Source organism: Xenopus laevis, chromosome 9_10L (assembly GCF_017654675.1).
Source record: "Xenopus laevis strain J_2021 chromosome 9_10L, Xenopus_laevis_v10.1, whole genome shotgun sequence".
In the NCBI taxonomy this organism is placed as follows: domain Eukaryota; kingdom Metazoa; phylum Chordata; class Amphibia; order Anura; family Pipidae; genus Xenopus; species Xenopus laevis.
This window is the reverse complement of record NC_054387.1, coordinates 28,091,653-28,114,826: the sequence shown is the minus strand read 5'-3', so window position 1 is coordinate 28,114,826 and position 23,174 is coordinate 28,091,653. Positions and strand designations below refer to the sequence as shown.

General features: G+C 41.8%; 1 protein-coding gene across 3 annotated transcripts in view; it reads left to right on the top strand.

Annotated features, from left to right (window-relative positions):
• LOC108700990 (endonuclease V) overlaps positions 1 to 21,922 on the top strand; it is a 67,014-nt gene extending 45,092 nt beyond the window's left edge. For all 3 annotated transcript variants that reach the window (XM_018235086.2, XM_018235087.2, XM_041575833.1), the window contains exon 8: positions 21,315 to 21,922. In XM_018235086.2, the coding sequence (XP_018090575.1) occupies positions 21,315 to 21,371 (57 nt within the window). In that variant the 3' untranslated portion in view covers positions 21,372 to 21,922. The remainder of the gene's footprint in view (positions 1 to 21,314) is intronic.
• The last annotated feature ends 1,252 nt before the right edge of the window (positions 21,923 to 23,174 follow it).

Here is a 23,174-nt window from a genome sequence, read left to right as displayed (position 1 = left end):
ATATAAGCTGAATATATAAAAATTAACAGTGATGTCTATATGGGATTCTCAAATATTTTATACAAAGGATATTTTGTGCATGTGTGTAATCTAACCACATGCCCACCTCCCTGATGTGCATAAATGGTTGGCTACAAAACTCTCTCAAAATGAACACACTCCCGAAGCTTCTGAACATCTTCCAGATGCTCCCACTTTAACCTCCCAGAGACTTCTTCACCACTCTCAACAGCTTGGTCAGTAAATATATTTGGAATGGCAAACAACCACGTATAAAACTGGAGGCACTAAGTTACTCTCAGATATCTGGTTGGATTGGTCTGCCGGACTTTAAATTGCACCACTTATCCTGTGTCTTACTTCGGATAGTCAATTGGACCTATCATACAAACTCCAAAGCATGGATACAAATTGAACAAACTTTTGTGACACCTGCACTTAAGGTGTTTCCCTGGCTCCCACCTAAAAAGCCCCGACAAATAAAGGGACTTAATCTCTTACTAGCCTATTGCTTACTCCTATGGGAGTAAACACCGCAAAGGGTTTAACTACTAACCACTCGCTTCTGCTGCCGCTAATAGACAACAAGGACTTTCCCCCAGGATTACAAATGGGCTATTTTGATAACTGGCAAGAAGGAAAAGTGAAACAACTATTCAACATCTGCCCCAAAGGCACCATGCCATCATGGGAGCAAGTGCAGAACACGTTCACACTACCATCTACTGAGAGGTTTAAGTACCAGCAAATTACAAGCTTCACAAGAAGAGTGCTCAATCGACCTGCCGGAGCCTCGTTATTCACTGACTTTGAAAAACTATGCTGCCATATTTCACCACCTCTCAGAAATATCTCTGCTATCTACCAAATGCTCCATCGTCCAGCCTCTGCTAAACATTCTCCCCTAACAAGGTTTAAAAAATGGGAGCACATACTGAATGTCACACTATCTGACCAAGACTGGGAGAATATCCAGGCTAAATCACATACTGGACCCAGAAGCTGCAGAATACTTGAGAATAACTATAAAATACTCTCCCTCTGGTACAACACCCCCTTTAAACTACATGTTATGTTTGAACAACAGATAAATGTTGGAGATGCAAACACCAAGTAGGCACCATGCTACACATATTCTGATCCCCTGCAAATGGAAAAGCGATATCTCGCCTACGATGATCGAGTGGATAAAGGAAATGGAGGAGGTACGCAAATTCGAGGAAACACATGCAGAATCTCATAAGGCAATGTTAAATCATTGGGCGACCTGGCGCCCTTGGCTACAATACCGTGACTCTACTTCATGAAAGAAAAAAGAAAGACACCTCTGCCAAACAAACCAATTAGGATAGGCAACATTGACCATGGTTGAAACGTTCAGTTCGGGACACTACTTTGAGAATGTTTGTAATCTAAGATTGTTAGGCTGTAACACTATGTATGTGATGCAAACGCAATGCCCTTTTCTCCTAGTAAGCTACTTGCAAGAAACAGTTTGGAACCTTATGGTGAAGTTCCTGTCTTCCCTTTCCTCTCCCTTCCTCTTTTCTTTCTTTTCTTTTCTGTTAGTTCTTTAACACTCGTTCTTTGACCCCTTTTTTTACTTTGCTGATTCATTCCTTTTGGATTAATCATACTACATATTCCCCGTTTGACTGACTCCCACCTCGACCTGACTTGCACCTTGACAGCGCACAGTGGATTGTATAGATATGCAGAGTACATGTTTTCTCCCAGGAATGCTTTAGGGCATATAACTCTGCAGGAGGGAATAGGTATAATGTACCATATTATTTACTATTTGCTCATACCCGTTACCACTGTAAGTGAATGCACATGGAGGGATCTTTCTGTTATGTGACCTTTTTGATTCACCACAGTTTATATGGAATAATAGGACATTTCATGTGTAACTAGGTCTCCAGTTGAACCAACTCTCTTCTTAAAGCATATGACTCAAATATTGCCTTTAAAAGAGCTTGAAATCAGTGGTTAATATTGTGCAAAGTAGTGTAATTTGAGTAAAAATAACTTGACTTTATTCTAAAGATGTGGCCTGTCATTGGTTCATGAATTAGAGAGACAAAATAGATTGAGGAAGAACCAACAAAACTGCTGTTATTATATATGCAGTGAGGTTGTAGAATGCCTTGCCAGATTATGTTGTGTTGGCAGATTCCGTTTATGCCTTTATGAGTGGCTTGAATGATTTCTTAAACAAGCATAATATCATGAGCTATAGACACACAGGGCAAAAAAGCCCAGGTGCTGCACCAAAAGTAATAGCATGAAGAACACTGAGTACTTGTGGAACTTAATTGATGTGCAAAACTTTCACTGGACTTAAACCACGTACATATATATATATATATATATATATATATATATATATATATATATATATAAAATACACAAAAGCCATGAATATCCTGTAAATTATATCCTTATAAACGGTGAGTTCTGATGTCATCAGTTATAAACAGTGAGTTCTGATGTCATTTCTGTCACATGACTCACTGAAACTTGTGTATTATAATAAATAAAGTACCCCCAGTTGTAAAATATGAGGATATTAGAAGTTACCTCAGAGTTCCATGACCTGTATAAAAACACTCGGCCTTCGGCCTCGTGTTTTTATATGGTCATGAAACTCCTCGGTATCTTATAATATCCTTATATTTTACAAGAGGGGGTACTTTATTCACTATATATATATATATATATATATATATATATATATATATATATATATATATATATATATATATATATATATATATATATATATATATATATATATATATATATATATATATATAAAAAATATAACGAATGGGACTATGGAGGCTTTTCAAGGCACTGCTGAAAGGAGCGATGCACAAGCAATTTAGAATGCACATGCAATTTAGAAAGGCTTACATAGTTGGCCAGTACAGGTACACGAGTCTTTACACTTCCACCTCTTCTTATCCGCATTTGTAAATTACTCCTTTTCCTGACATCTGGTACTTTTCCTGGGAAGAAGCTGAGATAATTAAGAATAAATAAATAAGGCGAAGGCCACAGACATGGTCAGAGCAGAAAAGGATTATTAGAAAAAGAAGAGTTAGCAATACAAATGAATGAAAAAAGGGAAAAAGAAATCTCAAGTAAAGGGGTTGGAAGGAGGGTATCAGTAAGACGTTATTAGAGCTGCAACCAAATAGTGCTCCATGCATTTGCTATCCCCTGCAGACTTGTGCCTCAACATTCAAGCAAATGACAGAATATTGCATGTATCCCCATAGAAGTGAAGCCATGTATTGGGTCTCACAACAGAAGCTGCCAAGCAAATGGTCACTACTCATGATAGGTGAAGAGAGGAAAACACTGAGTCTGTCGTATAATGCTGGGGGGCACACACTATGCCTGTCATGAATTTTTGGGGACGGACCACACACTGTGCCCATCATGAAATTAAGTGGCAGCATATTGTGAATATTATAAAATGCAGGGGCCACATACTGTTTCTCATTAAATGCTTTCATTCATGTAAAAATTATGTGATTTTTTTCAAACTAGAGTGGTATTTGGGATATGGCTTAAAAGTGGGCATAACCAAAGTTTCACCGCAGCCAAAGTTTCATTATTCGGAATGTTGGGAAGTAGGCATATTGCTGAAACACAGGGGTCTCTTTAAAACCCTGCAAAAGAAGAGACCATGTTTTTTGACAATGACAATTTAGTTTGTCAGTTTTAACATAAATATCCCATAAACATCCAAGATTGCCCAATGGGTACTAGTTTATATATGAGAGAGTATAGATAGATCTGTATAAGTAGGTGTATATATGTGCACTAGGGTTCATTTGGAGGGGCTGGACTCTATGGTCTTTTTCAACCCTACATAACTGTATTATGTAAATATATGATATACTAACAGAAGCCTCTTCATATATTATCTTGGTTACTTTTTTACATTTTCCTACAAGCACACACACACTTGTTTCTCTCAGCCATCTTTTATTATTGAATGTTTGTTTTCGAGTTACCATTTTTTTTCCAACCTCTCTTGGTGAGCAAGCTTCTAGAACATGTGAAGCCTCATTTACTAACAGCAGGCAGAGGGCAAATAGCATAGGGTCAAGCTATGCATCAATACTGAGGCATAATTTATATTATGCTGTAAATCAAGAACATTGTGCATGGGTATCACATGTCAAAGTCCAGTTAACTATTACTCTACTCTCAGTAGAGACTTTATTGGACCTGGGAATAAGGGGGTTTTCACCTTTTAAGTGAGCTTTAAGTATGACGTAGTTATTGCTAATCAGAGAAAATGTGAAATTGGTCTTCGTTTTTTATTATTTGTGGTTTTTGTTCAGCAGCTCTTTTGTTTGAAATGTCAGCAGCTATCTGGTTGCTAGGGTCAAACTTATCCTAGCAACCAGGCAGAAGTTTGAGAGCCCAGAAGATGAATAGGAAAGCATGTTATATGAAACAGCACATAAACCACGTGTATGGAATATAATTTGTAATAGTTCAGTTTGACAATTTCTATTGTCTACCTACTATATAACTATGAATGAGAGAGGTCTTAATAAACAGTAACTATCAAGTTTTTTGGCTACCAGGGTCAGTGACCCTAAACTGAAAGCTGGAAACAAATAGAAAGCAAATCAATTAAAAACTATAAAAAATAAAAAGATTATGACCAATTGAAAAGTTGCTAGGAATTGGCCATTCTATAACATACTAAAAGTTAATTTAACTACCCCTTTAAGTGTGATCGAAGCCAATGATAAATAGAGGGTTTATTTGTTGCTTTGGTTTTGATGTGTTGATACCATCGCACAGACGTGGTGTTTTTGTGGATGCAAACTGGTTTTGTAGCATGCAGCATATTTTTTTCTTCTTTTCTCACTTTCTCTCTCTCTTTCTGGGACAAATTCACTAAATGGCCTGTTTTTTACTGGGAAACTCCGCCACACTTCCCACCACTTAGTCAGATGTTAATTTGCAGCACACCCCAATGCATCAAAATGTGAAGTCACGTCTCACCAGTGAAAACTTGTCAGCGTGCGCTTTTCATAGCGAACTAACTAATGCTTAGGTCAATTTGAGTAGTAAATGTCTTTATTAGTGATGTTGGTGAAATTGCTTGAAGTGGCCACTTATTATTAAAAATGTCCAAGGAAACTGCATACACCTGGCACCCACAAACTAGTTTCACAATTAAATCAAACCATTCTAGCCACTGGATACACAGGATATTCCTCAATTAACTCAAGAGGACTGGGAAGAAGTAATCAACAGCTATAACTACTTAATCTCAACAAGAGATAGGATGGTCCAATACAAGATATTTCATCAACTGTATATAACCCCAAGCATGTTACATGCCATGGGAAGGTGACCTGACCCTTCTTGTCTCTGGTGTAACACAACCTTCTACCACATGATGTGGTCCTATCCCCCAATAACAAGGCATTGGATCAAAATTCTCAGGGTACTAGCAGGAGTTCTAGATGATATTGTAATATCCAAATATGCTAGAAATAGATACCGCTCATTACTATTCTATGCAAGGAAAAACATGGCCATACACTGGCTGGGGCCCCAACCTCCAACGGTCAAGATTTGGAAACAATTGGTTCACAAGGCTATCCCCCTAATTAAACTGACCTATGAAGCTAGAGGGACACAGTCCAAATATGAAAAAATCTGGACCCTATGGTATGAGGCAGATCTAAACTAAAAAGTCACTCTAGCTCTGTCAGTTGCTAACTAAAAATTGTATATGAAAATTCTCATTCATCTAGGTCAGGGCTGTCCAACTGGCGGCCCGTAGGCCGACCCCCCTTTATATGGCCCTCCACATCAAAGTATGCCTGCTGTGTCTGTTTACCATATGTAAACTTTAAAAGGTATCACTACAGAGATTAACTGGCCCCTGCATTGTTTAAACATCAAATTCAGACTAATTCCTTGTATCGTTCATACCTGTGATCCCCCTGCATTGTTCACACTTGTGAAACCTCTATTGTTCACATCCTAAAGTCCTGTACTTTTCACACCTGAGACCCAGACTGAAACTGTCCACATTGTTCACAATTTATTCAAAATGCTAATGGAGCACCAGCACTGTGTCACTGTATGTAGTACATATTAGAGTGGTCCTGATTTTCCTGTCTCCTGCTCTGTTTTCCCTATACTGCCTGTGTGTGTCATACTTCGTCTGCTCTTTGCACCCTGTGTTTGGCATACTCTGCCTGACCTATGATCCCTATGGAACACAAGCCTGGTATTTGTTCTGGGGGTTATTATTATTGTTAGGGGCCCCTAAGGTGTTTAATCATATGTTGGGGTACTGTATTATACACAGAGGAGGAGGAGGCATATGTGTCAGACTCACCAGTATAATCCAGTCGTAGAAGGAGCTGGAGCAGTAGATATTGAACCCACAAGCGCCTCACACAACCGCTACCCACCTGGAGTGGAACAGGGAGCAGGGTTGTGGAGAGTAGCCAATGAGACGATAAGCGAGGTACAAGGGATTAGGCAGAGTCATAGTCAGGAGGTCCGAGGTCAGAAGGCAGGCAGCGAGATTCGTAAACGATAAGACAGGCAGATAAGTCGAGACAGGCAACAGTAATCAAATCCGGTACAGGCAAGGGTCGGTAATCAGGAATCCAGAAGTTCAGAGACGCTAGGGTTTCAGTTCAAACAACCTAATAACCAGGCAATGCATCTCAGTCAGAACCAGGTTTAAATATTGTTACTTTGGCGCCAAACTGGCGTCTTTGCGCTGACGTCACGGAACTGACGCCAGCGCGTCCGTCATAGGCGTTTACGCCCGTGTCCTTGCGCCAGCGACCGGCGCCTTTGCGCCCGCCGCCGGCGTCCCGCGCCGGTGCGCATTGGCGCGCCCGCGCCGGACAGGACGCAGGCGCAATCTCTCACATTGCCCCCCATCAAGGAGCGGCCTCAGGACGCGACAACCAGAAGGCTTACCAGGGTAAGTTCCATGGAATTTTTCCAGTAACTCCAGAGCGTGGATGTTAGAAGCTGGTTCCCAAGAATTCTCTTCCGGACCATAACCCTTCCATCTTACCAGGTACTGGAGACGCTTGCCTCTTAACCTGGAATCCAAGATCTCCTCGACCTCAAATTTTTCTTGACCATCGACCACAACAGGAAGCGGAGGAGGAGCCGTACGCCCAGGAAATCGAAATGTTGAGGCCGGTTTCAGAAGTGCTGCATGAAACACTGGATGAATGTGCCAGGACGCTGGAAGTTTAAGCTGGAAAGCCACAGGATTAACTTGACGAATAATGGGGAAAGGGCCCAGGAAACGTTGACCCAACTTCCTACTGGGACAAGAAAGCTTGAGGTTAGTAGTTGACAGCCATACACAGTCACCCACCTTGAACTCTGGGTCACCTCTCCGTCTCCGATCAGCATAAATTTTAAAGTTTTGTTGAGCCTTCTTCATGTTTTCTTGTAGTTTCTGAAAATTATTGGACAAAAAAGTTAATCGGTCCTTGACAGCAGGAACTAAAATATCAGCAACAATGGCAGAGGGAAAAGTTACTGGATGAAGACCATAGTTTGCGAAGAAAGGAGACTGACTGATGGAAGAATGATGAGCATTATTATAAGCAAACTCTGCCAGAGGAAGAAGATTCACCCAGTCATCTTGGAGGTACGAAGAATAACATCTTAGATATTGTTCGAGAGTCTGGTTAGTTCGCTCGGTCTGGCCATTGGACTGAGGATGAAAAGCAGAGGAAAGGGACACCGAAATCTTAAGTGCTCCACACAAGGATCTCCAAAACTGTGACGTTAATTGCGGTCCCCGATCCGAAACCATCTCATCTGGAAGACCGTGAAGTCTTACTACTTCCTTAATGAAGGTATCGGCCGTCTCAGAGGCAGAAGGAAGTCTTGGTAAGGACCTAAAATGAGCCATCTTAGTTAAACGGTCAACAAAAACAACAATGGTGGAACAATCACAGGATAATGGTAAATCAGAAATGAAGTCCAAAGAAACTGATCCCCACAGACGAGAAGGAACTGGCAGTGGTTGAAGAAGACCAATAGGCCTAGAATGAGAGTCCTTGTATCTGGTGCAAACCTCACATGATGAGACAAACTCAAAACAGTCTTTAGCCATCCCAGGCCACCAAAATAATCTCTTAGCCAAGATAATGGTCTTTTTGATACCTGGATGACCCGCCAATTTGGAATCATGAATATTTTTAAGGACCTCTAAACGCATTTGTTCCGGAACAAAAATTTTGCCTTGATGAAGAAGAAAGCCCTCCTTGGGGACTAATGACGGTTCACAAATGTTCATGGATGCGTCTTTGATTCCATCTACGAGAGTAGACTGTAGCAAGAGGAAATTATTAGAGTTTAAAATCGTCTCAGGAGCCAGAGGAACCTCGTCTTCGGTAGAGAACATTCGTGATAAAGCATCCGCCTTAACATTTTTTGACCCAGGTCGGTAAGTGAGATGAAAATTAAATTGCATAAAAAATAAAGCCCACCTTGCTTGTCTAGGTCTCAACCTCTTGGCCGAACGTAGATACTCCAAATTTCTATGATCCGTAAAGATGAGAATCGGATGTTTAGACCCTTCAAGGAGATACCTCCACTCTTCAAGAGCTAGCTTGATAGCAAGTAATTCACGGTCAGCTACATCATAATTACATTCGCTTTTGGCCAACTTACGAGAGATAAAAGCAACAGGATGAAGATCCTCTTGAATTCCAGTTCTCTGCGACAACACAGCACCCACCGCAAGTTCTGAAGCGTCAACTTCCAAGGTGAAAGGAAGGGAAACGTCTGGATGGTGAAGAATTGGGCCCGAAGTGAAGAGTGCCTTCAGTTTCTCAAAAGCCCCCTGGGCCTGTGGTGACCAACAAAACTTTTGATTATTGCGAGTCAACTCAGTAATTGGAAGAATGACTTGGGAAAAATTGTTTATAAATTTTCTGTAAAAATTTGCAAAACCAATAAAACGTTGAACAGCTTTTTTGGAAGACGGAATTGGCCAGTCAAGAATTGCAGAGATCTTCCTGGAGTCCATCTGGATTCCCTGAGGAGAAATGAAGAAACCCAAAAAGTCCACAGATGTTTGTTCAAACACACACTTCTCAATTTTAGCATACAGCTGATGAGTGCGCAGACGTGCCAGGACCCTCTTTAAATGTGATCTGTGTTCTTCCAATGAATTAGAGAAAACAAGGATATCATCCAAATATATGATGACGAATATATCAAGGAAGTCTCTGAATACATCATTAACAAAATGTTGAAACGTTGCAGGGGCGTTGCAGAGACCAAAGGGCATGACCAGGTATTCAAAATGCCCGTAACGAGTACGAAAGGCCGTCTTCCATTCATCACCTTCTCTTATTCTGACTAGATTGTATGCGCCTCGGAGATCCATCTTAGAAAAAATCTTAGCCTCCGCCAAACGTTGAAATAGTTCTGGAATGAGAGGAAGTGGGTAACGATTTTTGACTGTAATTTTGTTCAGATCCCGGTAGTCAATGCACGGCCTTAACGAACGATCCTTCTTCTCAACAAAGAAAATCCCGGCTCCTGCTGGAGAAGAAGACTGTCTAATGAACCCTTTGGCCAGATTCTCATCTAAATAAGAACGAAGTTCCGACAGTTCAGATTCAGATAAAGGATAAACTCGTCCAAAAGGAATCTGAGCCCCTGGAAGAAGGTTAATAGGGCAATCGTAAATCCGATGAGGAGGTAACTTGTCAGCCCCTCTCTTATTGAAAACGTCCGTAAATTCCCAATAAGCTTGAGGAAGAAGGTTATGGATTTCAGAGGCAGGAGATAAAGAACAGACTCTATTTGAAGAAGAAATACATTGAGAGGAACAAAAATTTGAAAGAAAGTTTACTTCACCGGTAGTCCAGTTGATGGACTGGTTGTGTTTCTGCAACCAGGGTAATCCCAGGATGAGGGGAAATAAAGGAGAAGAAACCACATCAAAGTTCATGACTTCAGCATGCCCTTTATTTAACAAAACAAAAAGTGAGACAGTCTCTTGCACCACAGGGCCTGAGGTAATCAGAGAACCATCTGCCACACGGAGAGCTATGGGATTCTTCTTGGACTGGAGCGGTATCTGGAACTGTAGTGCCACTTTATTGTCCAGGAAACACCCGCTGGCCCCAGAGTCAAGAATTGCTTGGAGTTCTACCCGCTTGTCTCCCCACTGCAAAGATAAAGAGACTGTCAGGAGAGGCACAGGAACATGGCAACCGGAAAAGTCTTTTTCAAACATCCTCTTACCCGTTGGGCGGGTCGGACAACCCCGAAGCAAATGACCTGCTTGTCCACAATAAAGGCAGAGGTTGAGTCTGCGACGTCTGATCCGCTCCTCTGGAGTTAATGCAGATCTAATGGCTTCAATCTGCATAGGCTCCGGAGCTGCACTGAAGATGGGTGGAGGAACAGCTGGAGGAAATGTAGAAGGCATTCGAATAGGAGGAGGAGCGGATGGTAGCATCCAAGTCTGAGGCGGAAGGCCTGCTTTCTCAGCCTTTTCTTCCTCTCTCTGTTCCCTGAGCCTTTGATCCAGTTGGATAGAAAGAAGGATGAGGTCCTCCAAACTGTCAGGGATGCCAGTACGGGCTAATTCATTCTTTAATTCGGATGAAAGTCCAAAACGATACTGGTTCTTTAGCGCTGCCGGGTTCCATTCAGTATCATCTGCCCATTGCCGGAATTCCAGCGTGTAGTCTTCCGCTGGACGGCTCCCTTGCTTCAGGGCACGCAGGGCGGCCTCGGCAGTAGTGGCTCTGTGTGGATCATCAAAAATAACTTCCATTGCATCAAAGAAAGAGTCCACTGTGGCCAATACAGGACTGTGACGATCCATGAGACGGAAAGCCCAAGTCTGTGGTTCTCCAGTAAGAAAAGAAATAATAACCCCCAACCCGGGTTTGCTCAGTAGGATAGGTGTGGGGTTTGAGCGAAAATAGCAGCTTACAGTTGCTCCTGAAGTTCCGGAACAACTTTCGGTCACCAGCAAATTTCTCCGGGAAAGGCCACTTTAGGTTCAGAAATTTCCGAGGTAATCACCTGGACTTCTGTTGGAGCAGGAGGAGTTGCAGCGGCCGTGGAAGGGAGTACAGCTGGCGGATGGGTCCTAATGTGCTCCTGTAGCTGCGAATAACCACTTTGCAGCTCCCGAACAGCTTGCGTGAGGGAAGACAGCTGTTGAGTTAGGACAGCAAACGGAGACGCCCCTTCAGCTGGATCCATCTTTGGCCTGGTTATACTGTCAGACTCACCAGTATAATCCAGTCGTAGAAGGAGCTGGAGCAGTAGATATTGAACCCACAAGCGCCTCACACAACCGCTACCCACCTGGAGTGGAACAGGGAGCAGGGTTGTGGAGAGTAGCCAATGAGACGATAAGCGAGGTACAAGGGATTAGGCAGAGTCGTAGTCAGGAGGTCCGAGGTCAGAAGGCAGGCAGCGAGATTCGTAAACGATAAGACAGGCAGATAAGTCGAGACAGGCAGCAGTAATCAAATCCGGGTACAGGCAAGGGTCGGTAATCAGGAATCCAGAAGTTCAGAGACGCTAGGGTTTCAGTTCAAACAACCTAATAACCAGGCAATGCATCTCAGTCAGAACCAGGTTTAAATATTGTTACTTTGGCACCAAACTGGCGTCTTTGCGCTGACGTCGCGGAACTGATGCCAGCGCGTCCGTCATAGGCGTTTACGCCCGCGTCCTTGCGCCAGCGACCGCCGCCGGCGCCTTCGTGCCCGTCGCCGGCATCACGCGCCGGCGCGCATTGGCGCGCCCGCGCCTGCGCTGGACAGGACGCAGGCGCAATCTCTCACAATATGGATTTAAGGGTATGTCTTAATATGACAACTTTTTTAAATAAGAAAATGCATTTTTTCATTTATATTACTGCCCCCTGTACCACCAAACTCAGCAGCCATCCATAATACAGCCCACCCTGTACCTGTGGCAGTAGCCATCCATTATACTGCCCCCCATACCTGTGCCAGTAGCCACCCATTATACTGCCCCCCCCATACCTGTGCCAGTAGCCATCCATCATACTGCCCCCCCATACCTGTGCCAGTAGCCATCCATCATACTGCCCCCCCATACCTGTACCAACAAGCTCAACAGCCATCCATCATACAGCCATCCAGCAGGAATCATATTGCCCCCAATCTTTACCTGTGCCAGCAGCAGCCAAAAATAAATCTGATCACATCTAATTGCCCCCAAGTATTTATGTACCTGTGCCAGCACCCAACAGCAACAGCAAACATATGCCCCCCGGCCCAAATCTGTACCTGGCTGTGCCAGCAGGAAGCTTCACACTCTCACAGTAATAGAAATAAGGTCTTCAGTTCAGTGCAACTGTGCAAGACTGAGATCAGCAAGCGCGAGCCACACCAAGCAGGCCGCCAGCTCTCTGCGTCTCTCTGCCACCCAATCACATCAGTGATGTCATTGACGCATATACGCACGTCGCACTGCACTGCTGCACCGCACAGAAGGAGCTATTACTTGCTGGCAAGAGGGAGAAGGTGAAGGAGGGGGGGGTCCACCCGACTAAGTGACCATCATTACTGAAACAAATGATTAAATAAACGCTTGAAAAAATGAAAAAAAAAAAAAACCCATTAAAAATGTGTGCCTCAATGATGGCGTCCTAGACAGCAGCCTACTCTGCCTACCCCTAGTTCCAGCCCTGATCCCTGCAGTGAGCACTAACCATCTGTTTTTTTGGTGTGCTATTAATGTGGACATGGTCTTGTGGTAACATGGGTGTGGTTTAAAGTGGGTGTGGTCTAAAAACAGGGAGTGGCTAACATTGGATTCCATTATCGGCCCTCCACCATGTAGATTAGAAAAATTCCGGCCCTCTGTACCATATAAATTGGACAGCACTGATCTAGGTCATGGTATATCTATAGAAATAAGTCAAATCAACTGGACTTGCTGTGTTTTTCTTGAAGACATTTCACCAGTCATCCAACTGGCTTTCTCAATTCAGAATAACTTGTACATAGGATCTTGCTTCGCTATATAGCTTCTGGAATGTTGCTCCAATCAGCATCAGCAGCTTGGCCACAAAGCTAAGAAGATTTTACAGAAGACCCAAAACCAACTGCTAAAAAAACGTATAAGACAGACCCATTTTACAGTTGATGCCTTACAACACAACATCACTCAGGTAGAACAAAGTTTGACCTCACTGTTACCTACTGTAATCCTGGAGAGAGTGAGGAAGTTCACAAAACAAGCACAGCTTTGTCAGCACAATAAGAGCAAGGAAAGGCAACAGAACAAGTTCTCCATTCTGGTTTAGGGAACAACCAAAAAGAGGAGAAATTAACCTGGAGGAGAAAAGAAGGATCAGGGACATGGGAAAACAAGTGGGTAAAGAATCGGTCTGACAGGGCTCTTACCCAGCCAGAGATGGAGGGTTAAACTTTGCAATTGCTCCAGAAACCATCCCAGTGGTATATATTATCGCAGCCACTGAAACCTCAATCCATTAAAACAAAGTATCACGAAATGAGGCTGAACAACTTCACCTCAAAGTGCCTGCAACCCTAGCCAGTGCCAAATCATGTCCATCAAACCTGACGTCACAGGAAAGGGAAGCACTAACATCCCTCGAAAAGGACTTGAATATCATCATCCTGCCCGCGGATAAAGGAAGGTGCACAGTTGTAATTAATACATCAAAGGTGACCACACTTCTGAGCGACAACAACACGTATGAAGCCCTAAAAAAAGACCCAACCAACAGCTACAAGAAAAATGTCATAGACCTTTTAAAACAGCTGAAAGACGACTAAGCTATTGATCGGGCTACTTATCATCACCTCTACCCTGGGGAAACACCTCCATCTATATATGGACTCCTATTGTCAGCAGCATTAACTCTGTAACCTACAAAGTGGCAAAATACCCAGCCAACATCCTAGCCCCGTTGGTTGGAAATACAGAGCATCACATACAGAACTCCCAGAATTTTACTGACAAAATCCAAGGGTTCGTAATGGGCACAGAAGAAACCATGGTATTATATGATGTTACTTCTCTCTTTACATGCATTCCCATCACAGGCAGTTAAAACAGTGGGGAAACAGTTGCTAAAATACAACACCCTTGACAACAGACAAAGCTTAACCCAGAGCAAGTATGTTCCTTACTGGACCTATGCCTAAGTACCACATATTTCAAGTACAAGGATAAGTTCTATAGGCAAAGGCATGGCTGCGCCATGGGATCGCCAGTTTCGCCCATTGTGGCAAACCTGTACATGGAGGAAGTGGAGAGAAAGGCCTTCAAAGGAATACTCCTAATCATTGGTTCCGTTATGTGGATGATACATGGGTTAAAATACACACAAAGGAGGTACAGACTTTCACTGAACACATCAACACAGTGGACCACAACATCAGGTTTACACGAGAAGATGTTCAAGATAACACACTGGCTTTTTTGGACTGTTTGGTAAGAGTCAAAGAGGATGGTAAGCTGGAAATAGAGGTCTACAGGAAACCTATCCACACAGACCAGTAAATGTAGTTAAAGTGTGCTTCAAAAGTGGATTAGGCTCCTTGCAGCCCCGGGTGCAAGCCGTACCCCCTGCCAGGGCAAAGTATACATGTAGCAAATAAAGCAGCAGCACTCCGGTATTTTTGAAAAATTTGCAAAACTTTACTCAAATGCCATAGGCAACGTTTCGGGCCTACACAGGCCCTTTGTCAAGCCATGGCTTGACAAAGGGCCTGTGTAGCCCGAAACGTTGTCTATGGCATTTGAGTAAAGTTTTGCAAATTTTTCAAAAATACCGGAGTGCTGCTGCTTTATTTGCTACTATCCACACAGACCAGTACCTGCTGTTTGACTCCCACCTTCCACTAGATCACAAACTGGGAGTCATCAAAACTCTACATCACAGAGCAGACAAGATCCCCACCAGCACAGAGGCTAAGTTGAAAGAGAGGGAACATCTCAGAGGGGCCCTGAAGATATGTGGGTATCCAGATTTGGCTTTTGTGAAAACCGGTAGAAAAAGAAGCAATAACACCAAGACTACCGGTGAAGGTGGAAAACAGGACAGGAGAAAAAAGGTGGTCCTCCCATATGTAGCTGGGGTGTCGGAAAAGGATTTCTAATAAACACCACATCTGCTTTAAACCCAGCAACACACTGAGCCAGCAAATAGTTCACCCAAAAGACCCAACCCCAAAGCACAAGAAGAGTAACATTGTGTATGCTGTGCAGTGCAGTGAGGAGTACTCTGATTTGTATGTGGGGAAACCAAACAGCAGTTACACCAGCGTATGATGCAGCACAGAAGAGCCAGCTCCTCTGGTCAGAACCTACATCTAAAAGAAAAAGGACACACATTTGAAGACTGCCAAGTTCAGATTCTAGACCAGGAGAGCGACTAGTTCAAATAAGGTGTTAAAGAAGCCATATGTGTAAAAACTGAAAAACCAAGTTTGAATAAAGGCGGGGGGGGGGTGCGACATCTATTGTCATATACAATGCTGCAGCGCCGGGCCAAGCTGCTTTGGTGCCTAAGGCAGAGTGTTTGCATCACCCCGCCCCCTTATGCGCGTATGTCTGCGCATGCTTGTTCGCGCATGCTTACTTCCATGTCTCAGTGGCAGAAGTGTCATCAGAGGCGGAGAGGACATCCTCCACTTCAGGAGCTAGGAACTAGGGGCAGCCAGGTATTATGAGTGTATGTCTGTGCACGCTCGTTCACATGTGCTTGCTCCTGTGTCTCATCAGCAGAAGCGCGCATCAGAGGCAGGAGAGGATGTTCTCTACTTCAGGAACTAGGGGCAGCCAGGGAGAAGAGGTACGTGCTCTGCGCCCCTTCACCCTTGCGCCCTAGGCACGTGCCTCTTCTGCCTACCCCTAGTTCTGGCCCTACAATGCTGTTTTGGCATCTCTCCCTGGAAGGTTTAATAATATGGCAAAGCTCCAAATCTTGCTAATACAATCAACACCTAACTTAATGACATCATTGTGGATTATGATGTTGGATGACTGGTGAAACGTCTTCAAGAAAAACACAGCAAGTTGATTTGACTTATTTCTATAGACTAACTAAAAATTCACTCTAGCTCTGTCAGTTGCTCCTTACTGTCCCGAAATATTGTTACTGATGTAACGCTTAAGGTTTGCTTCCACTTACTACACTCAGTGAACTGTAATGGTCTTGGCTAAATGTATGTTATTAAATATCAATAAAAAAGTTACCTTTAAAAAAAAAAAAAAAAAAAAAAAAAAAAACTTTGTTAATGCTGAGCTCTTTCACCAGCAAATTGTCCTCTACACCTTTGTAAATTGCAGATGGTATTTCTGGCAAATTTTTCCTAGCGACGGCCACTTCTACCTTTAGTGAATTTGCCCCTCTGTCTCTGAATAGATTTCCGTTTGTGTCACACCTTATTTCCTCTGAACCTGTTCTAACTAAAGTAACAAATGTGGGGCTCAGGGCCAGCCAGCACATTATTAAAGTACACCCCTTCATTTTCAGATGTCAGCACTAAATGAACATTCAATAAAAAAATGTGGCTGTTTTACTTGTAAAGTTTATTTTTGTTCAGCTGATCTTTGGTTTTCTGTCTCAGCTATCTGGCAGCTAATGTAACAAACATGGGTATGAATAGGCGAGGTTTTTCTGAATAAAGAGAGAACTGGTCACAATTAACAAATGTATGCTTCAAGTTAATCTGCTTTCTGCCAGATATCAATTTATTCAGCTAAAAATATTCAATGCCATAGTCTTCCTTATGCTAAAAGTTATTGTGAACTGCACCTTCAAATAGAGAAACAATTTTTTTTTTGAAAATTTTTATATTATAAATGTCACTCTTGTAAAGTAATACTATCTATGTTCATACTAAAAGTTGTTGTTATTGCGAGCTTTCCCTTTAGACAGTGCATGAAATAAACTGGGTACTATATAATGCTGAGCTATAATATAATTTAAATTCATTTAAGAATGACTGAGATAATGAGCTTTATTAGTTGCATTAAAGAAATACTGAGATTCTAAGAGAGATTGCTTTTGGTGTATTGAGAATAGACCAAGCTATAGGAGAGCTTAAGCTGAGCTGTGACAGCAGAAGCAAGATCTCCCAGTGGGTAAAAGCTAGATGACGGGAACAGACAGTGAATATACACAGCAAAATAAAAAAATATGAGATAAAACATCTGGACTTACACAGAAAGGTCCCTTAGGATAGCCTTGCTACTTTGAGTCAGTGATGAGCTGCAAAGGGGAATCCTGCCTGTGGGAAGCAATGTGTGATATGACACACAAGGATGACGTAAATGGACAAAATATAACAAGAATGGTTGGCCGTTAACTGCCTTTTCTACTTTATTAATGTTCAACAGTCTAAATATCCATGCTCCATAGTCCCTATGACATATGCTTGCCCCTGATGCTCCTCTGCCATACATTTATTTACTACATAATTTTAAGGGCACTAGAGGGCTGAGAAAATGTATCCTAGAAGCAGCTGGTATGTTGGTGACCATGCTACTGGGGAACTAGATAGGGTTTGTAAACTATTGCAATGGTTTCTCTGAACTATAAAGTGGCTGTAGGGTCCTTTAGGCTCTGAGCAAAAATAAAAGGTTATGAAGAACTATGCTAATGCACTAATATCATGAGAATAACTCTCCTGGGATTGCCTACACTGCCTTACCCATATACCTTCTAGGAGTCACTACAGATATTGCACCTATATGTGTTTTATGTATCATGAGATAAAGTGTTGCCTTATGTAATGCCCTGTCATAACTAAGGGGCACATTTACTTAGCTCGAGTGAAGGATTCGAATAAAAAAAAAAAAAACTTAGAATTTCGAAGGTTTTTTTGGGTTCTTCGACCATCAAATAGGCTACTACGACCTTCGACTTAGATTCGAACGATTCAAACTAAAAATCTTTGACCATTCGACCATTCGATAGTCGAAGTACTGTCTTTTTAAAAAATACTTTGACTACAAACTACATAGTTTAAACCTACCGAGGTACAATGTTAGCCTATGGGGACCTTCCCCAGCACTTTTCTTACATTTTTTTGATCGAAGAAAAATCCTTCGGTCGACTGCTTCAAATCCTTCGAATCGATCGATCGAAGGATTTGCGCTAAATCCTTCGAATTCGAAGGATTTAACTTCGAGGGTTTATTAACCCTCGAAATTTGACCCTTGATAAATCGGCCCCTTAGTATTTAACAAATTAAAATATAATCCTTCAGTAGCAGCTCCTATATTCATATATGAGAATGTTCAACATGTTGGGTTTAAATAATGTTTACATGATTTTCTAGTAAACTTAAGGTATAAAGACCAAAATTACGGAAAGATCTGTTATCCGGAAAGCCCCAGGTCCTGAACGTTCTTGATAACAGGTTTCATACCTGTATATGCAGTATGTATATCTGTATATATTCAGAAAGATGCTTCGTGCTTACTGTTTGTTATCTACCTTTTATTTTACGTCTAAATTAAAAAGCAAGCAAACGTACTTTTTCAGAATGTTACAGCCCCATCATCTAACAAGCTCCAATTATTCTGTATTTGATTATTTAAGACCCCTTCTTTTACATACATATTTGCTTCCTCTTGCCTTTTTTCAGTATGGAACAGAGCTGTGGGATAGGCTGATGCTTAAATAAAGAATTATAAGAATCCAAGAATAAAAACATATTAGCTTTAGCTTTATAGATTAACAATCTAAATTATTGTTAAATTAATAGATTTAACAATCTATCCCCAATACTATTGTTAGATGCTTGTAACCAGTAGTACTGACATTGGATTGTAATGGCTATCCATTCTTGTTTCCTTTCTAATTTAACCCCCTTTTCAGTGTCTTATGTTTAGAAAAGATGAATGCAGATGCTACGTTAAGAGGCTATTATAAAAAATAATGCTGATGGACTTGTTAACTAATCATGAATGACAGGGAGGTTTGTTGTAAAGCAAAGTTGGCTTTTATCTCAGACTTTCATTTTTAGATGCTTCAATGACTAGAGCAGATTATTCATTAAAACCCATTAATGCATGGCGAAGGAACACAAACATACATGGAATTCAGTTAATGTGATGATCACATAAATAAATGAGAACATGCAAGTAAGCCACCTGTCACCCAACTTTTTAAGTCACCTAATCTACTGCAGGGCTCCACAAAATATACCCTTATTATCACTTCTCTATGACTTGGGGCTTTATTTGTACAGTTTTAGGTTTTGGTAAGGGTGCAAAGTAGCTTGTTCCACAAAGGCTTTACCTTGCAACCGGCAATTCTCTGTATTCTTGAGGGCTGATTTACTATGATTGGTTGCAACTCACTTGGGCCATTTAACACCTATTGGATTTTTGCTTTAATTTTCTAACTGGCAGTAGACTGATCAAAAGAAAATACCTATTGGTTGCAATGGAAAATTAATAAGGGAGTCGTGGTTTGATTTTTTCCAATGAATTCTCCCTGATTGTACACATGGGCTTCTGTATCAGACTTTCTGCCTTCAGCTTAAACCTCTTTGCCCTGGGTGTGAGTCCAGAGCTATAAGTGAGAAGGGAGAGACCCAGGCAGGAAGTGATGTCACACCCAGCTAATACTGCAGCTGCTATCCTAAACGAACAGAGAGCTTGTACAGCTTTTTACTCAGGTATGGTAAAACATTCTACAGAATAAATGTAGCATGCTAGCTTCCATGATTGCAGATTACGATCTATTGGCAATAAAATGCAATTAAAAAATGTGTATTGTTTTTATAAGAAACCTGACTGTATGCAGTGAAATTCTCTCTTCATTTACTGCTGTGGATAAGAATTGTCAGATGGTCCCTAACTGCTCTGCACAAAAACACTCATACTTTTGAACAGCAGGGGGAGCCTTACTTCCCAGCCATGCAGAACTCAAGCAGCTTTGTTTGTTTTCCTGTAGAGCAGTCGGCAACTGTGTAGAGATTTGTATTGGATTTTATTTTTGCCTTTACATCCCCTTTACTGTTTCCAACTCCAGCTGCAGGGACAAAAATCATGGAGCCAGATTTAAAGGAGAAGGAAAGTCATTTACCACTTGGGGTTGCCAAATGCTAGGCACCCCCAAGTAATTGTATTTACTTACTTGAAACCCCGGGCCGGTGCTGCTATCAGCAAAAAACTGCACCGGCCCACGAAGCAGTTCTCTTCTGGCTTCTTCTTTTTTCAAATTTCCCAGGGCAGACACATGTGCAAAATGAAAAAGCCGACTTTTTAGTTAAAGTGCGGCATGCGCAGCCGCGTAAAGAAAGAATAAGCCGGAAGGGGAGCGATCCATGGTGCTCGCTGGAATAACCCCAGGCCGGTGCAGTTTTCTGCTGATAGGAGCACCGGCACGGGGTTTCAGGTAAGTAAATACATTCACTTGGGGGTGCCTAACATTTGGCACCCCCAAGTGGTAAACAACTTTCCATCTTCTTTAAACAGATAAAATGGGATTCTATTTGGAGGATTATTTTGCTACAGCCACTGGTTCTGCAGAGTTGGAGAAACTCCACATTAGATTACATGACAACACAGGACCCCATGCAGTCTGCCTATTCTGATTATTAATCAGTCTTGCTGTATTGTATCTTGTATTGTATCTGGCAGATATCATTTGACTTGCGCTGTTTTGGTAATTTATGACGCCCCCTGAGCAGCCCAGACCACACTAAGCATGTGCACAGCCTTGGTCTTGCAAAGATGTTTAACAAAGTTACAAGATGGTGACCCCCTGTGGCCAACTTTGAAAGCATAAATCTTTTGTTTGATTAGGCTTGTGGTGCAGTAAGTTTATATTTATGTTTAGTATACAAAATTCAGCATTTCTAGCCTTATCACGCTATCTAAATGTAAAGCAACGCTGAAATATTTATACATACTGATAATGAGCTGCAAAGCTCAATGCTAATGCTGAAGCGTCTCTCCCCAGACATGGATCAGCTAATGCTTGCTTTTCTGGATGCAGCTTTGGGAAACATGCAGTGGAATTTGGAGGCTTGAGTTCTGCATGACAATCTCCCTCATAGCACCAGCACCAGCCAACTACATATCTATCTATCTATCTATCTATCTATCTATCTATCTATCTATCTATCATCTAAATATCTATCACAGCAGTTACAATGTTTATAGTGAAGCGGTGTTGATAGGATAATGGGATTTATCTTCTCTTCCCCCAACCCCTGTTATAGATTTGCATTTCACATGTTTAGTGCAATTCTGCTTTTTTATAGGCTGACATTCGATCAAGGGAGTTCTTGTGCAAGAAGACATCCACAGCCAATTCCTAAAAATCCAATCTGAGCCAGTTGTGTGCTATCACATCTCCTAGACTTATTTTCATCCTTATTTGTAAACAGATGGGATTTTGTTGAGGATTTTCTGCCGGATACTGCTAAAAGCCAGAAAGATGAATGCAGTGACCTGAATAGACATCCTCTTCTTCTACTCAATAATTTACAGCAAATATGTATTTTACTACAAATTGCATGTGCACAAAAACACTCAACTGGAATGAGTTTGGGCTTGGATAAACTGGGGTTCAAAGTGAAACAAGATGCAGAAAATATGAGGGGGTACCAAATCGAAAGTGAACCAGAAATTAAATAGGTTGAGGTATGCGCATCATAAATGCAAAATATATACTATATCCTACTGTTTGTCTGCTATAATTTATGTGTGTCACACAATGTCATATTACATTATCCAGGCAAAAATAATCTTACTCTAGATTTTTATATATATGTCTATTTATACATTTTATTTATTATGTATACATTTACTGTATATCTAATACCATTTTAGCAATATATCCTGAAAAATAAAAGATGTGTTAAAGTACTATTTAGCGCTATGAGTCAAATGGAAATGAACAAAACACATAGGCATCTTCTCCTATCAATTTTACTGGCCCCATTGCTGCTCTCCTGAGAAAGATCATCATCCCCACACTTCCTTTGTCACCTTTTGTGAAACGAAAAGACGAAACACTGGCACTCGACGCATTGAAATGCAGGGTTACACCTTGCTGTTTATTAGTGTGGACGTGCTTGATAAAGGGGCTTGCCCCGAAACGTTGCACATCTGCACTAATAAACAGCAAGGGGTAACCCTGCATTTCTTTGCCTCTAGTGCCAGTGTTTCCTCTTTTGTTGAACTATTGGATGTTGCCATATCCTTCCACACTGAGCACCAGGCTATGCAGCGGAGGAAGGGTTAAGTGAGTGCGCTGCTTCACTTGTTCCAGTATACCTTTTGTGAAACACTATTATGCCCTTTCAAGTCTGAGCAATATGTAAAGATTCAGTCATCTGTTGCCGACGATGTGTTGTCTGTTCAATGCTTTAATGTCAAGAATGAGGGGTTCTGCTTCTGTTTAGCTGAATACTAAATGGGTAATTTATGTCAAGAAGTGTGCAAAGGTAGGCAATTTTTTTGCACTTGGCACACTGCCTTGTGCTCATTACTAATCGCAGCAGTTTAACTGCTGCTTCCCCAGGAACACAGCACTATGTTAATGGGTGGGAGGGGATGGCACATAGGCATTTACCCACCTACCCCCTAACTTGTGCAGCATTTAGATGCACAGGTTAAGAAGCAGCAGAGGGCACAACAATCTGCCACCATATTGCAAACATATTTAAAGGGATACTGTCATGGGAAAAAACATTTTTTTTTTCAAAATGAATCAGTTAACAGTGCTCCAGCAGAATTCTGCACTGAAATCCATTTCTCAAAAGAGCAAACAGATTTTTTTATATTCAATTTTGAAATCTGACATGGGGCTAGAAATATTGTCAATTTCCCAGCTGGCCCAAGTCATGTGACTTGTGATCTGATAAACTTCAATCACTCTTTACTGCTGTACTACAAGTTGGAGTGATATCACCCCCCCTCCCTTTCCCCCCAGCAGCCAAACAAAAGAACAATGGGAAGGTAACCAGATAACAGCTCCCTAACACAAGATAACAGCTGCCTGATAGATCTAAGAACAACACTCAATAGTGAAAACCCATGTCCCACTGAGACACATTCAGTTGTATTGAGAAGGAAAAACAGCAGCCTGCCAGACCTATAAACCTAATACTAAGGGG